Source organism: Aricia agestis, chromosome 12 (assembly GCF_905147365.1).
Source record: "Aricia agestis chromosome 12, ilAriAges1.1, whole genome shotgun sequence".
Lineage (NCBI taxonomy): Eukaryota > Metazoa > Arthropoda > Insecta > Lepidoptera > Lycaenidae > Aricia > Aricia agestis.
In genome coordinates, this window is record NC_056417.1 from 10,396,809 (window position 1) to 10,413,650 (window position 16,842).

Consider the following 16,842-nt stretch of genomic DNA (forward strand, 5'->3'; position numbering starts at 1 on the left):
AAATAAGGGCGATAGTTTTTATACGGGCCAATAATTAGCATTCACGGCGCGTCGAAAATTGAAACAATGCAAATTGGGTATTATCGCCGCATACATTTTCCAAATTAACATGGACTGTAGGGAAATCGAAACTTTAATGATCAGGATTCACCCTGAAGATTGAGGGTGTACTGTTAAGTGTATTTTGATTGTGTTCTATTTTGAGGTGTTTTATTCCATGCCCATTTATTGACACTACTCATAAAACCAGAATAGTTTTTTTTTTAATGGGCTATTGCCCAGCCCACATTCCCATACTGTATCTCCTGTGTCGCCATGATCGACAGCGGTATCCAACCACGAAAACCCATTGATACGATCTCAGGGAGCGCAGGGGACATGCTAAACTATTGCTAAAGCTGTCTTGAGACCCGCGACGAACTTAATCAGAGGATAGGAACCCTAATAGTTGATTTGTACTTCTTATTCATGTAATCGGGTACTCGCGGATAATTTCCAGAACTTTACCCATTTACCACTACAATCAGATCAATCAAAGAAGCAAACAAAAGAATCAAATATTAAGGGGGCGACTAACCCTAAATTTTTATAATTATAATTCATTTTTAAACATGAAAATAAGTCCCGAATTGTTTCATTTTCTAAACATAGATAAAACATTATATTTTCGAGGATCCAACCTAGCGAAAACACCATATCTTAAAATTTTGTCGATTGAAAAAAATCACAAACCTGCATCCAATTTTCACGAATTTTTCATATAATATTGCCATAACCGTGCATTAAACTAAGTTAATATTTTAACATATTGTATAAAATTCTATCATTGAGAAACTGACTTATCTATTATTTATCGAGTTATTGAGAAAAAACTAATTTGGCGATGAATCCGCGTCGTCCTTTTTCATCTGGCATGTGAAAGACGGGCGTAAGTGCGAAGAGAGAAGGACGATGTTTGATTTTTGCGTTAGTCTTCCTCTTAACGGATTGCACTCTAGGAAAAGGAAACAGCCTTCTAGGGATACATTTTCGTCGCGTGGTAGAAAGAGAAAAGGACAATTAATATAATGTACTCTCTCTCCGTCTTACGAATTTTCAACAAAGTTTCAGACGCGTGCTTTTACATTTTATCACATCCCGAAAAAGCGCATAACGCCGCTAAAGAATCACTTCAATAACTTACCGCTGCCCACACCAATGCCCACACAGGCGCTGACCGCAGCAAAGCCTTCCACGGCACAGGATCCTTCTTGGTCGAGCCTTCAGCTGTTGTGACGTTCTTGTTCAAATACGCCAGCTCCTTTTTGGAAATATACGGGTGGGTGTTCGGTGTGCTGTAGCAGAGGAGACTCTGGAACAAAATTTGGTTTTGCTATGAGTATAGTGTACCCAAGAAATTTTTTTCATAGTAGGTTTGGCTGGAGTTTTTCATAGTATACTCAAGCAATTTTGGATTGTATATGTGTGTGAGCGATTTGTAGTGTGCCCAAGAAGTTTGTTTTGACTACAATATGGTGTACCCAAGCAATTTTGGTTTGGCCATAATCAATGTACCATCAGAGAAAGTGATTCCTAGACAGTTGACGGACCTACGTCATATGGCCGGCTTATGTAAATTCAATTTTAGCATTATAATAGCTCCCACACCGGTTTCGGTGACGGTGGCCGGTTTCATTGAAACCAGGCCAGCTACGCAGGAGTAATTTTATAGCGCCCAAGTGTGTGCGCAGTACACAAGAGCACTCTCTATTCCTTTACTCTCATAACCCAGTGGGACGGAAGACCGACACGACCGGCGAGAGATCAGGCGCAGGACCGACTTTTTACATGCTCATCCGACGCATGAATCATCTTACTTGTCAGACAATCAGGTGATCAGCCTGCATTGTCCTAACCAAACTTGGAAATAACATGTTTCCAACGCGGGAATCGAACTTACGACCTCCGAGTCAAGAGCCGCGCTCTGTACCATTAGACCACGGAGGTGATAATTTTAGCATTAGCAGGCAGTGTGAGGCAGTGTGATCTGACGTCTGGGTTTGACATAACGCGATCAAATCACGCAGCCTGTCCACCATATTATGCCTATGAATCAACTTTTCTGATGGTATATGGCAAATTAATGGCCTACCGCCTACCTAATTTGGAGCTAGAATATGTGGGTGGCCCTAGGTTAATGCCCTGAGTAGAATAGCGAACAGCTGTGAGTAAATGTATGCTGACTTATTTAGATCGATGCAAATAAATTACATACTGATCAGGAACCTACATTTTGACTAGAACTTATGAGACACACAAATTACCTTTTAATTCTTGTAAGTGATTTTTCGCTCTTTTTGTGATATCATGGGCCGTGGCATCGTTTTGAGCCAGCCCATTTCTGCCAATGCTAAGTAGTCACAAACCAATACATTTAAACAGATAGCCTTATTTTTAAAGAGAGAAAATTATAATAATTGCGTCAATTGTTGTAATAGATACTCACCCACAGAACAAACCACAGAATTCCGAATCCACCGAAGAAATAGAATACGTATGCCCAGTCTCTACCATCAGATAGCAAGATACCAGACATGAAGGAACCGAAGATGTTGCCAATCTGTGCTCCTCCGAAAACAAGAGCCCCTTGGAAGGATCTTTCGTGGGGTGGCACCCATCTTGCTAACATGATCATGAGTGCAGGCATAGTTGGACCCTGAAAATAATAAAAAAAAAAATTTACTGTTTTTAACTGGTAATTTTTACTGGTACAGTATCATAAAACAAATTGAGTCATACTCGTACGGCCACTGTAAATTTCAAAATTTTAGTGTTGATTAACCAGCTGGACTCGAAATAACCAAACAAAATTTCATATGAATCAATTTCTCTGATAGTCTGTAAATCTTGTATTATATAAAATTCTCGTGTCACAATGTTAGTCACCGTACTCCTCCGAAACGGCTTTACTGATTTTAACCAAATTTTATATTATGCATATTCAATGGGTCTGAGAATCGGCTACTGGGTACTTTTTATATTGATAAGTGCATTTGTTGAATAAATAAAAGTTAATTATTACAACTCTAGACTGATGGCGACCATTGTTTGTGCGACGGGATAGCGATGGACGTTGCCATGGTGACATACTTATTTAGTCACTTCAATAAAATAATACGGGCGAAATACTTTATTATGGCAAAGAAATGTTTGCCGGGACAGCTAGTATAGGCCTCTTGGATATCGTTGCTAACCTACGGCAACGCCGCGGGTCGGTTGACGGCGGAAACTCACGGGCGCTTTTCTCATATGATTCTCATACAAGTCACTGCACTTTTTTGGTAATTGTTTATATATTTAGCACAATAAAAAGTAATGAGCCAAATTATTATTGATTGTGGACTTCATAATATTTCCGCAGACTTTTTCCGCGGAAAATCAGTACTTATCGAAAGCTATATTTACTTAAATATACACGATCATGAAATATTCTTTCAAATTCATTGAATATGATTTTTTACTTTGTATTTATTTATTTGTAAGATTATCTTCTTAGTTATTACTTATTACTATAAACAGGTTGTTTACCTAATTAAAAATTATAGAGCACAAACTAATTCCAAAGCAATCATGTTCATGAAGTTTTCGAAATCCATGATGATGGAGAACGAATCATCCGTGTAAAAGTAATACCACAGACCAGAGTAGGTAATCGACTGTACGACGTGAAAGTGGAGCTATGTATTGAATAATCTAAACAAATATATTTTCAGCAACTTTTCAACCATACATGCAAAATAAAAATGGAAAATGCAGATGTATTTCATTATCAAAGAAATTTTCTTTGATTTTTATGATTAATATGTAATATAATAAATTTACAAGATGACGCCCGCAACTCCGTTGTGCCATAACTCTTGCACAACGGAGTAACCGCGCGGGATTCGGGAACCGTACATTTTCCCGAGACAAAAAGTATCCTATGTCCAGTGGCGTAAATATAGGGCTGGCAAAATGCCACGGGCCCCCGACCCAAATGGGCAAAAAATTTTAAGTACATATAATATTGTTTATTATGAACGTGACGATTTTTACTGATAGAGCCCCATCAATTTGCCACGGGCCCCGGATCTTATAGTTACGCCACTGTCTATGTCCTTTTTCGGGACTCTTACGAATATATTATGGAGTTATCCATGCCAAATTTCAGCAAAATCTGTTCAGCAGTTTAGGCATTAAGAGGTAACAGACAGACACACTTTCGCACTTATAATATTATTATACTAATATACTAATTACTGATATTACTAATTTAGTAATATCAGTAATTAGTATATTAGTATGATAATATTATAAATGCGAAAGTGAATATTGAAGGAATTAGTAATAAATATTGAACCGACAATAATTTTATTTATATCGTTTTTTCAATTACAATATATTATTATAGATAAAACAATGGTATTAAAAATAACTTGCACGTGATATTTTAGAAATATTCATGCGAGATTTAGATGATTAATAATCGGCATGTTGATTTCGATACGTTTCCCAATTCCGTCTCAGAAACGAATAAAACGTTAAGTCACGAATCCGAGATTGGGAATTTTTGCACCCTACAACACAACAGTACCTCGTACCGCCCATATTTTCCTTATTCAGAGCACTTTTCAACGTGTTTTCATTTTTAACTAGTAAACCGTATTTCACAGCTGATCGCACTCTGACACCCACGTGTTGCCTGAATCTGCCACTCGCCGCGCCACTAGAGATATCCAAGAGGCCTATAATATAATTATAGTATAGTTTATACACAGCCAATGGTTCCGGAGATTTTTTGTTAGGCGTTTGTCTACAGACGTTGTTAACACATAAAACAACGTATGCTAATCAAAGACAAAATAGTAAATAGATAAATTCCGTAAAAAAAACTTGAAATACCTTTACCATATTATGAACCTTTATTAAATGAGTTTTATTCGGCTCTCTTTGTTCGAAATTTTCAAAAGCGGGTTGCATGGAAATTACACCATGAATTTTACACTTCCAAAATTTAATCTTGATTAATGACAGCGAGCTTAATTAAGCTAGGGACGGGTCACAACGAGGAAGAGCTGCTGACGTTGTAATAATATTTTTAACAACGAATAATCATGAAAATGTCTACACCAACGTTAATTATTGTCAAATTGAGGTTCGGTGCAAACGGCCCACAAGCGACCACAACGCAAACATCACGTTGGCACTTTTTTATTATACAAATTCCAGAAAACCGCTATGACTAGACAACCCATTAGAATGTTTTTTATTATTATAGTAATTATTCTGACACAAAATCTTTGGTAAAAATTGTAGACCGTGTAAATGATAATTGATAACATGCTTGGAATCGATTTTTATAAGCTTTAGAGTTATCTATCTTCCTATCCAAACTAATATTATAAATGCAAAAGTGCGTATGTATGTCTGTCTATTTGTTTCTGCTTCACGCCCAAACCGTTGAACCGATTTTGCTGAAAAGGCATTGGGTAACTTTGTAGGAACCTGTGGCGTCATTTTTTTTTTCCAGCGGCCAGGGATAAAACCATTACTATTTTGTAGCACAACATTAGAGAAACATATATTAGTAATTAAAAATGTTTTAAGTAATATTGGAGCTGAGCTACGATTATTTTAGCATATTTATTTTTGCGCCTTATGTTCACTAAATCAATAGTAATTAACGTTACTTTATGGTGCTATCCTTAACAAACAGGTGTAGAAAGGGTATATTAATGTGTTGGATATACATTTCTCACTAGCTATTGCCCACGACTTCCGCGTCAAATAAATGAATAATTTTTCATACATATATTTTCACACTTGGTTTAACTCTCGTCCGACTAAAATATAGCCAGACTTGAGACTATATTTCATTAGACAGTGGTTTTCAAAGGGTCGGATGCAAAGTAGGCAATTAAAATTAAAATAATTATTGTTCTTGTGTATTAATGTGTTGTGGGTAAAATGACTCTAGGGTGTTGTTCCCATAATATTATGTCGATTATTTCTACTATTTAGCGAATTTTGGCCATAGTGCAGCACGACGACGACGCCACCTTTCGGCAGAATTTTCAGTATTGCTTTTAATCTACTTCCCGGCTTATTATAGACTAGCGACCCGCCCCGGCGTCGCACGGGCATAAAATATATAGCCACTGAAAAAATTATTAAAATCGATAGCCTATTATAATTATGATCCTTTACGTGGCCTACTTCTTATCTGTGCCAAATAACATAAAAATTGCTCCAGTAGTTCGCGAGATTAGCCCTTTCAAATAATTTCCCCCGTTTTTTCTACATTCTCCTATTAGTCTTAGCGTGATAAAATATAGCCTATAGCCTTCCACAATAAATGGGCTATCTAACACTGAAAGAATCATCAAAATCCGTTGCGTAGTTTTAAAGATTAAAGGGAACAAAGGGACATGAGGGAAAAAAGCGACTTTGTTTTATAATATGTATAGATATAGATATAGAAGTACAGCTGCAGGAATATTTTATAGAATATTAACTATTTACTTACACAAAAAATATAAAAAAAAAACAAAGCGGACCTCTTTAAGAAATTCGAAAAAAATATGGATTTGCAGACGGACAGACAGATGGACATGCATTGCATTTCATCTTGGCGGGGCCAGATGTGTCCCTTGTATAGAGTTCACTGTGAAAGGCACTGTGCTAAAAGACCAACATATTTTTTTGTAATTTGAATGGGCAAGCGCCCTGGAGTAAAGAGTTTCCCCTTACAAAAGTGAAAAAAAAAATGTTCTCTTTCAGCTCTACTACTTCTACAGTAAACTCTATACACGCGAGACTCATACACAGTACACACCCTAAAGTATTATCACTTAGTTTTGTTATACCCTGTATAGCAAAACTAAGTGATAATACTTTAGGGTAATAATATTACCCTAAAGTATTATCACTAAGTGATAATATTATGAAGCTGAAGTGTTTGTGTGTTTGAAAGTGCTAATCTCTGGAACTGCTTGTTCGATTTGAAAAATTAGGATAGCCTATTTATCGAGGAAGGCTAAAAGCTAATAAATAATGACGTTTTTTTTGTATTTTCCTGAATATTCATGTTATGATTGAATTTACGTTTAGTTGAAAATACGAAGTTAAAATGCCTAATATCTCAGCTCCGATATAGTTTAGCTATATGCCTCCCATAATAAAGTTTACTCCCCTTGATATGTTCTTTCATAATATGCTGGTTTGGTGAGTGGCCGCGAGATTTGAAAATGACGCCAATATTACCCAAACCCCTTTGGTATGGAGATACTTTGAGTCCTGTGAAAGGAAAGATATACGGTTTGGCGCAACGGATTTCAGTTGTCATCTAGTATTATATTGGAATTTTATCATTTTTTGGCAAGTATAACTTGTTTAACCTGTGGCCAGTCTACGCTAAGCTAGGTAAAATCCATTTAATTTACTACAAATGTATGCAAAGCTTTTCATGTCCATCATTACCTCTCCCATCCCCTGCAGAACTCGGAGGATGAAAAGCCACGTAGCTCCTCCTACTCTAATGACTATAGGTGTAAGGAAGGTGAAGAGAGCCGTGCTGAGTAGCCCAATACCCAGGGTCCACTTGCCTCCCAACTTCTCGGCGAAGTAGCCACCTGGGACCTGGGTAGCAGCGTACCCGTAGTAGAAACCACTCAGAATTAGACCTTGCGTTTTTTCGTCCCAGTCGAATGTTGCGTACTGAAAAAAAAAATGCTATTATAAATTAAATTCCAAGTACGAAACACGTGCAGCTGTACATAAATAAATGAAATTGATGTTCACAATCTTACTTTTATGAAAGAAATTCATTTATGAAAGAAAATAACAAGGCTTTTATTTGACCAAATAATTATATCCCAAACAAATTATATACTCAATTATAATCGCTGTTGTTACCTAACATTTTTTTGCACCAACTATAACATTTTTTAAACATAATATACTACATAAAACATAATACAAGCTAATATTTTACAACATTTATTTAAAATACCTAATTCAATGCTCATACAGCACAAATAAGGTCATGAATGAATCAGAATACTAAGATGCGATACTAGCTTCTAGCAAATCTATTTTAAACTTAAAAACAATAAATTATTACATTCATAATATTCGTTTCGTTATATTCTATGAGCCTCTTAAGAGGGAACGCGGGTGCAGTAGAACAGTGTTAGCGTACCCTCTTGAGAGGGTTTATATTATGTTATGTTTTTCCATACTAACGTATTCCCCAATTTACTGCCTTGACAATGCGTCTAGATAAATTATTTTTTATACAATATTGGGATCAGTTAAAGCTATGCCTCTACGTTCGATTTTTTCTAAATTTACTAATAAAATATTAATATTAATTTACTAATAAAAATTCCCCAGGGTGGCGTTCTTTCTCCCCTTTTATTTTCTATTTTTATAAATACTGTTTCCAAATTAATTGCATCCAATTTCCATCTCTTCGCTGACGACTTACAAATTTACCGTCATTCACTCATTGAGGACATTATTTCTGCAATTGCAGAAATTAATACTGATCTCAATCGAATAGCTGAATGGGCTAAGTCATTTGGTCTGATGGTTAATCCAGGTAAGTCACAGGCCATGATCATAGGCAGTAAATACTCGATTCAGCGTGTAAGTGAACGTGATATACCTAGTATAGTATTTGATGGCACCATCATTCCTTTCACCGACACTGCCAAAAATCTAGGCCTTATTTTAGACAATAACCTTTCCTGGATTAGTCATGTGAATGAAGTTAGTAAAAAGGTGTACTATTCGTTACACAAGTTGAAGTGCCTCCAAAATTTTTTGCCTATAAAAACTAAAATCCTTCTCGTCCAGACCCTAATTTTTCCTATCCTAGACTATGCCGATTCCTGCTACTTGGACATCACTGAGGAGCTGTTAACGAAGCTTGAACGTTTACAGAATCTCTGTATCCGTTATGTCTTTGGGCTTAAAAAATTCGATCACGTATCAGCCTTCAGATTGAGGCTCAAGTGGCTTCCTATCCGTCTCCGTTGCAACTCCCATATCCTCTGTTTACTTTATAATATCTTGTATAATCCCCTCTCTCCATCCTATCTGCTCGATAGATTCAACTTTTCCCGCCCTCCTGACATCCCGTGTAGATCCAGTGTCAGAACAAACCTCTCTCTCCCATCCCATCGTTCCAATTTCTACTCCTACTCCTTTACCATGCACGCAGTCAGATTATGGAACTCTCTTCCCCACACTCTTCGTGACAGTCCGACTATCGCTGTGTTTAAAAGACGATTGAAAGAACATTACCTGCATTCTCAATCACTGTAATCTGTGTTATTATGTGTACATATAGTATTTATATATTATAAACATATTATTATTTATTGATTTCATAAAGGTTTTATAGAGTTTTAGTATAAATAATTAGTTTGATTTTGTTGTAAGTATTTATAATTTATTTAGTCTAATTAGTTAATAACTATTGATTGTGCACGTCCTATCTGCTATCTTTTACACTGTATCTCTTCGTAGGGCTGCTGTAAGAGATTTATTTTAGAAATAAGCAGTTCCTTTGTGTCGTCTTTCCATGTTAATTGTATGTTTATGTTTTTCTTGTGTACAATAAAGAGTTAAATAAATAAAAATATGAAAAATATGACCCTTCAAAAATCGCAAAAAAGGAATGCCCCGTACCCCGCCAGTCCGATCCAACCCGACCCGACCGTAAAACAAATTTGAAAAATCTTTAAGATAAAATAAAAACGTAGAGGTATAGGCTCACTCTTCCTGAAGATATTTATTAAAATAATAATTAGATAGGCTCTATTTTGAAGGAGGGATCAGAGGACCACGTTACCTCGATTTACTGTAGTCTGTATCTGCCTCTATCACAATACACGTGCCGGCGCAGGATGAATCGTGATGGCAATTATAGTTTCTTCGTTTTAATTCTACTGCACCCGCGTTCCCTCTTAAATTTCATGTTTTACAATCGACAACCATTTCGATTTAACGATGATTTAAGTTGCAAATAATATTGTAATAGTGTACTCTGGGGCTAAAATGTTTGCTTTGAAGAATCATATTATGAATCATAATATGATTCAATTTTTAAAAATCGCAAAATGGTCACTTTGCTTGCAATTCATGTTCAGTAATTCGTACTAATTTGACATTCGTCAGTTTGACAGTTTTTACAATTCATTTTCTGAATTGATTTGAAAATGAGACCATTTTAGGTCCGCTGGTAACCAAGTCAAGTCCATCATAATACATAACATTATTTTGAACCACATTTATTTTGTAATTAAATAGTATTAAAAATGTAGCTTCTTTGTTTAATAAAGTGTCTAACGCGTAACTCATTTTTTTATTCTTGTATTTTGCCAATGTAGTAAGAGTTTTTCTTTAACAACACTGTTTTTTATTAATAATTTACTAAACAATCAAATACATTGTTATGACCACAAAGCCACATTCTATTTAAGGACAAATTATTGTGTTTTAAAAATTACTCATCCCCATTAACTACTTATTATAAGGAGATAATATTATAGCTCGGATATTTTTATGTTTATAATGGGTCTTTTAAAAATGTACGCATCGCATCACTGCGTCACATTGCAATGTGAAGTGACCCTTATCAATCAATCAAAAACTTACCGGTCTCGGAGCAACCGTTGTTCCATTGCCACCAACATCGTCGCTCGGACAAGCGTCTGGGTCAAAGTGTTTGCCAGCAGCACTCGTGTGGTTCACCATCTGTGTGATCGCCAGGTTCAGGCACACCCTCATTGTGTATGCGTTGCACACGCCCAGCAGACCCATCACACCTAAGATATATCGTTGAGGGATAACGCAGCCTGAAACACACGGTTAGATTATCTCGATGAGCTATTGCCTTCTTGCCCTAACGAGACACATCATCATCAGCCTATCACTATATTCTGTTAACGTAGGTAAGATACAGAGCGATGGAAAACTGATTGGATTGTAGTGGTCTACCCATAAAGTTAACATACCGCGTGGAATAGAGCAACAATATCGAGCTGTCAAACGAAACTGAAATTGGTTTAGATCTGTGTATAAAAATATGTGTACGTATACACTTACACAAGCATGATTGAACATGGATTCTATGACATTTAATTGTCAACGTGCCGATAAGTGCCGACTGGTTGTCAAAAAAAGAGTTCTGCTGTCACACGTCTCTTTGTACCACGCAGTGTTACTGATAGTGACTTCTCGCTTACTCAGGCCTTTGTATCTCTATTCCGCTAGGTCTACCACAAGTCCTTTGTAACACAACTTTTAACATTGCAGAAATTATCTACAGTAGTATGTACTATCAGAGAAGTTGATTCATAGACAGATGGCGGCCCTACGTAATTTGGTCACGTTATGTAAAATCCAGTCGACAGATTATCGCTCGTATTGAATTGACATAATCCGACCAAATGACGTACGTCTGTCAACTGCCTAGGAATCAATTTCTTCAATGGTACATAAGTAATGCTTCATGTTTGTTAGGTAGTAAACTTTGTTTCTTTGTTGTGATACACTATCATACGGCCTTATAGTTAGTGTTGATAATTATTGTAGTAATATTTCTTACAATTTATTATTATTCAGTTACAGAAATATACCGAATATATTTCTGTAACTAAATAATATGCATTTTTATGTCATTATAATTCGAGTAAAAGAAGCGATTCTGACATGAAAAGATAAATAATTTTCTGCAATACAATACCCAACAAACTTTAAACCGTATGTATATAGAAAAGATTGTAAAATGTACAGCAGAAGCCAAAGCCACCCCTGAGGGCTTTTTTGACTCTTGCATTAAGTCTGACACGAAATTGCTTCAGGCAAATGGACTCGATAAAGCTTTCAAAGACTTTGAGGTAGACTATCGCTGCTTTAAGTTGCAAGGGAAAAGAAGAGAATAAAGGTATTTATAATTTCTAAATGCGAAACCTTTATACCTTGGTAATGAAACATGATATTGGTAATGACTAATGATCCTTAAAATATAACAAAAGCGAAAGTGTTTCTGTCTGTCCGTTACCTCTTCACGCTTAAACTGCTAAACCGATTTTGATGAAATTTACTATGCAGATACTTTAAGTCCCGGGAAAGGACATAGGATAATTTTTGTTGCGGAAAAATGTACGGTTCTAAAGCGATAAACGAGTTTTGGTACAACGGAGTTGCAGGCATCAGCTTCATATAATAAGTATTATTAATTAATAAAAATAATATTTTATGAAAACGCAATAGGAATCAACGGATGCTTATTGCTTTTCAAACAACACAAATCAAAAATTTCGAAGAGTTATAATAAATAACATTTTTAAATTAAAAAATAAAATTAAAAAAATAAAATTTATTAGACTCTACATAAAAATCAAGTAAGGTGAAGCGCCTGCTAACCTATATAGGTTAGGAAGTTATAGTTAGGTAACATTTTTAAATTTCTTTCTTTATCTATTTTAAACTACTTAAGTTGCGTTTAATGAACTCACTAAAGAGCTGATATTTAAAATTCTTTGTGTAACGTGATCCGTGTTTTTTTCATTTATTTATAAAAATAATTGTATCATATTAAAGTTATCTACAAAACATCGCATTTGCTTACAAATTATTCTCTATTTGCACTATTTAGTATTTAGTCAATTCAAATGAAAATTTAAATAAAAAATCTAGAGTGTACAAGCACTATATTATAATTTTATATAACTCTACAAAATATTTGTATGAACAGAGCGAAGTTATTCGGATTTATACTTTATAATAATTATTATGAATACGCAAATTGCATTTAGAGTAGAAGCCTAAACGCTGCCTGATTTAAAATTAGATTTCATAGATAAACCAGCCAACAGGATTGAAACCAGTTAACAGCCATAAAGCGTAAAATAAAATTTAAGAACGAATATTTTTCCAAATTTTATGTACTTATCTCGTTCTCATATAGCAGATAGATTGGTGTCATAAATAACAAGGCATCAGGTTGCTGAATTGTAGATGAATATTTCAATGAAATTATAAATAAATATTATTTTACAATAGTTTATGAATCGTTTTGCATATATTTTAGTATATTATTATATCATCCGGATGAATTGTATATTAAAAAAAATATTTAAGTCTAATTGAATAATGGTTTTTTAATTAACTCCATACATTTTCGATTAAAATCTTCATTTTTAGGTGACTTTACCTTTTAATGAAGATTTTAACAGATAGATTAAATTATTACTTAATCATTTTATCTTTTTAAATGCGGTCATTAGTTACTTATAGTTAAATTAAGCAAATAATTATCAGGTTATACGGTTGAACCGAACGATAACTATAACTTCAATAAAATACGCTTCTTTTTTCCTCCATAAACTTGTGCCAGTTATGGAGTGAGCACATTGAGACGGGCCGTGCCGGGGCTCAGCGTGCCGGGGCTCATCGCAAAAATCCGCCTCCATACAATTTGTATGGAAGCGGATGTGCGTATTGCCGGCTCTCGACATAGGCGAACGCGTTGGCCAACGCGTCTGCAGACGCGTTGGCCAACGCGTTCGCCTATGTCGAGAGCCGCCATATCGCACACTGTGTCGGGCGCAGCGGATTTCCGCTTCCATACAAATTGTACGGAGGCGAGCCCCGGCACGGCCCGTCTCAGTGTGCTCACTCCTGTATGAGACGTCGTGTGTAAGTTGTATAATTTTTATTGTTCCGTCGTCTTGGTTGTTAAGTGCGATACGCTCCGCGTCAATTTAATCCTTGCCTCCAGTCACGATTTTCTAATCAAGTAACTTAAAGTGTTCTAAGGTTTTTATGTGTTGTCTCTATCGTTATAATAAATCTTGATTATTATCACTTATGTTAGAATATTATATCTAAGTATAATATTCTAACATAAGTATCATATTTCAATGGAGTTACTATACTATAAAATATTAAAATACCGAGGCAAATCCCATTAAAATATGGAAATTCTGTAATTATGAATTTTCGTTACTCGTTTCGCAGGTTAGGCATAAAATAAGAGTTTTTAATTTAGAGTTCCACAAGGATCTTTGCTTGCACCCATTGCACTTTTAGCTATACATCAATGAAACATTTTATTTACCAATCTTAAAATAGGTCAATTATTAAAGACGTCTTAATTAAGATTGATAGCAATACTCCGAGACTGATAAGTGATAAGAGCTGTCACCGCACTTGAAGCCTTGACCTTTTAATGATATTCTTAAAAAAAATATTACTTACTGCTCTAATATTTTTTAAGAATAGAACTTATATCTGGAAAATATTGACGTTTACTTCGAAATATTGGAAGTTGGAACAGGATTTATTAGAACCACTAGAGCCAAATAATAAAAAAAATAAAAAAAGACGGTTATGTTACGACATGGTTACGACTGTTACGCGTGAATACAAGTTCTCTTAAAATTTTATTTTAAATTCAATCGTCTTAAAACTATGTGTTAAGGTTAACATGAATAATATAGAGTAATTTTATATTATCAAGTCATTGAATATATACAAATTGATTGATATAATTCAAGGAGAATAAAATTTGTCACAAGTATACGCCACAACACAAGTTAGAAAGCTCGTGTAGGCGTTCGCCCATGCACCTCATTCGTTAACTTAAGTGCAATATAAAATCTATAATTTAAAACTCAAAGGTGACTGACTGATTGGCATAGTGAGATCACTATGTCAATCAGTCAGTTGTAGATATCAACGCACAGCCCAAACCACTGGACGGATCGGGCTGAAATTTGGCATGCAGGGTAGATGTTATGACGTAGGCATCCGCTAAGAAAGGATTTTGATAAATTCCAACCCCAAGGGGTTCAAATAGGGGATGAAAGTTTGTATATAATAATACTTCTTAACGCGAGCGAAGCCGCGGGCAAAAGCTCGTATAATATATTTTATATTGCACTTATTATGGTCACCCAAGATATCATTATTACCAAATCATCGCTTTGTTTTATCAAAATAGATTCAAAAACTAGTTATCAATACCAAAACATCCAAGTATTTTGCAATTGTCTAGTATCTCTTATCAGAATCAAAATATTGTCACAATTGAATTTATTGCCGATAACAAGTAGATCTTTTTGTTATTGCAGTAAATAAGGATTCTGAGTTGATAATTTAACAAATTCGTAAGTATATTATATTATTAAGCTGTTGGATTCCAAAATTGAAATATTATTCATTAACTAGCTATTTGACCGAGCTTTGTTCGGTATTCGATAAAACACGAATAAAATGACATTTTCCAAAAATGATTCCTAGATAGATCGATTTATCGCCCCCGAAACCCCCTATATACTATATATTTTATATGGCAAAATGCTATAATATGTATGTGATACTGCAGCTGTATTTATTAGGTTATCAAGAGCGGCAAAATCAAACGTTCTTATTGTAAGTGGATGTTATCTTCCGAGATACTCTACAATCTACATTTTAATGCTAAATTAGATTCCTGCCTAAATTTTTCCATTCATCGGCATCTCATAATTACTACCTGTATCATTTTTTGCTCCACCATAACATGTTTGAGACCTTGACTTTACCAGCTACTTACATGACCGTAGTGTTCTTGTCAGTGCTGTGTCTTTCCTCTTCGGAACTTCAGTCTTCTGTCCGAGTAAGGTGTGCGCCTGCGCTTGGTTGATATCCGCCATTTTTTACCACAAATCGAGTCGAACAAAAAACTTAAGCTTGATCACAAGTCTTCACTGTTCCCGTCCGAAATTTTCTGGAATTTGTGAAATGTTTAAATGCTTTTGCGTCATTATTTAGCACTTATTTATTTTGTGTAAGTAATTGTAATTAAACTGGAAAACGGTACGAGCATTTAAATTTTTAATTTTGTACTGGCGAAATCATTATCGACTATTGAATAATTTATAGTTTGTTGTTATCTGATCCATGCACGTGGTATAAACATGTTAGTTTTATCGTTTAACAAATTGATTTCGATAATTTCTCTAGTATTTTCCATCCAAATTTCAAACTCTACCGTGTCCCCGGCTTTGGTGTTGCGAATTTTATTTACCTCGTCACAGAACACGTTTACATATTGAACACTAGAACTGAACACACGAGTATCAAGAGCTATGCGGCCGCGGCGTCTGTTATCAGTCTATGAAGCCTGCATACGCGCGAATTGTTAGGCGAATATTGTCACAGAGAAGCTGGGCACTGGGCAGTTCACAAGTGGTCGCCCTTGAGGCTTTTGACCATACTGACTCATTTCGTTACGAAACTTATGTAAGAATGGATGAATTTTGATACTCGACTAGGAATCCATACCAATATTATAAAAGTGCGTCTGTCTGTTACCTCTTCAAGCCTAAACCGCTGAACTGATTTGTATGAAATTTGGTATGGAGATACTTTGAGCTCCGATATAGGACATAATATTAGGATACATTTTATCCTCAAAAAATTTTCAGTTCCCGCGCGATAAACTGGTGCAACGGATTTAAGGATATAGTATCTAGTTAATCTATATTTTATCTTAGACAATTTATGGGTAATATAAAACCAGGCCATTTAGCCGAAACTTTTTCGTTTTCGCTTCGTTATAGAATCGCCGGTCAAAATGTGTGGAATTGACATAAGAAGAGTCGAACGTCAACGTCATGTCATATTAGCGAACGCTTAGGTCAATTCCATACATTTTCATCGGTGATTCTATAACGAAGCGAAATCGAAAAGATTTTGGCTCACCCCCCAGGTCCATAACTTTACGTGGGTCTTTTGAAAACATAGCCCATGCGAATCTTAAGG

At 35.4% G+C, this 16,842-nt stretch overlaps 1 protein-coding gene across 1 annotated transcript in view; it reads right to left on the minus strand.

Annotated features, from left to right (window-relative positions):
* The window catches only part of LOC121732319 (putative inorganic phosphate cotransporter), a 28,307-nt gene extending 12,047 nt beyond the window's left edge, over positions 1-16,260 (minus strand). Inside the window, exons 1-6 of the mRNA XM_042122166.1 lie at positions 16,106-16,260; positions 15,632-15,805; positions 10,684-10,883; positions 7,498-7,734; positions 2,486-2,695; positions 1,184-1,351 (exon numbers count right to left, since the gene is read on the minus strand). Of these exons, the coding sequence (XP_041978100.1) occupies positions 1,184-1,351; positions 2,486-2,695; positions 7,498-7,734; positions 10,684-10,883; positions 15,632-15,731 (915 nt within the window). The 5' untranslated portion in view covers positions 15,732-15,805; positions 16,106-16,260. The remainder of the gene's footprint in view (positions 1-1,183; positions 1,352-2,485; positions 2,696-7,497; positions 7,735-10,683; positions 10,884-15,631; positions 15,806-16,105) is intronic.
* Positions 16,261-16,842: the final 582 nt, after the last annotated feature.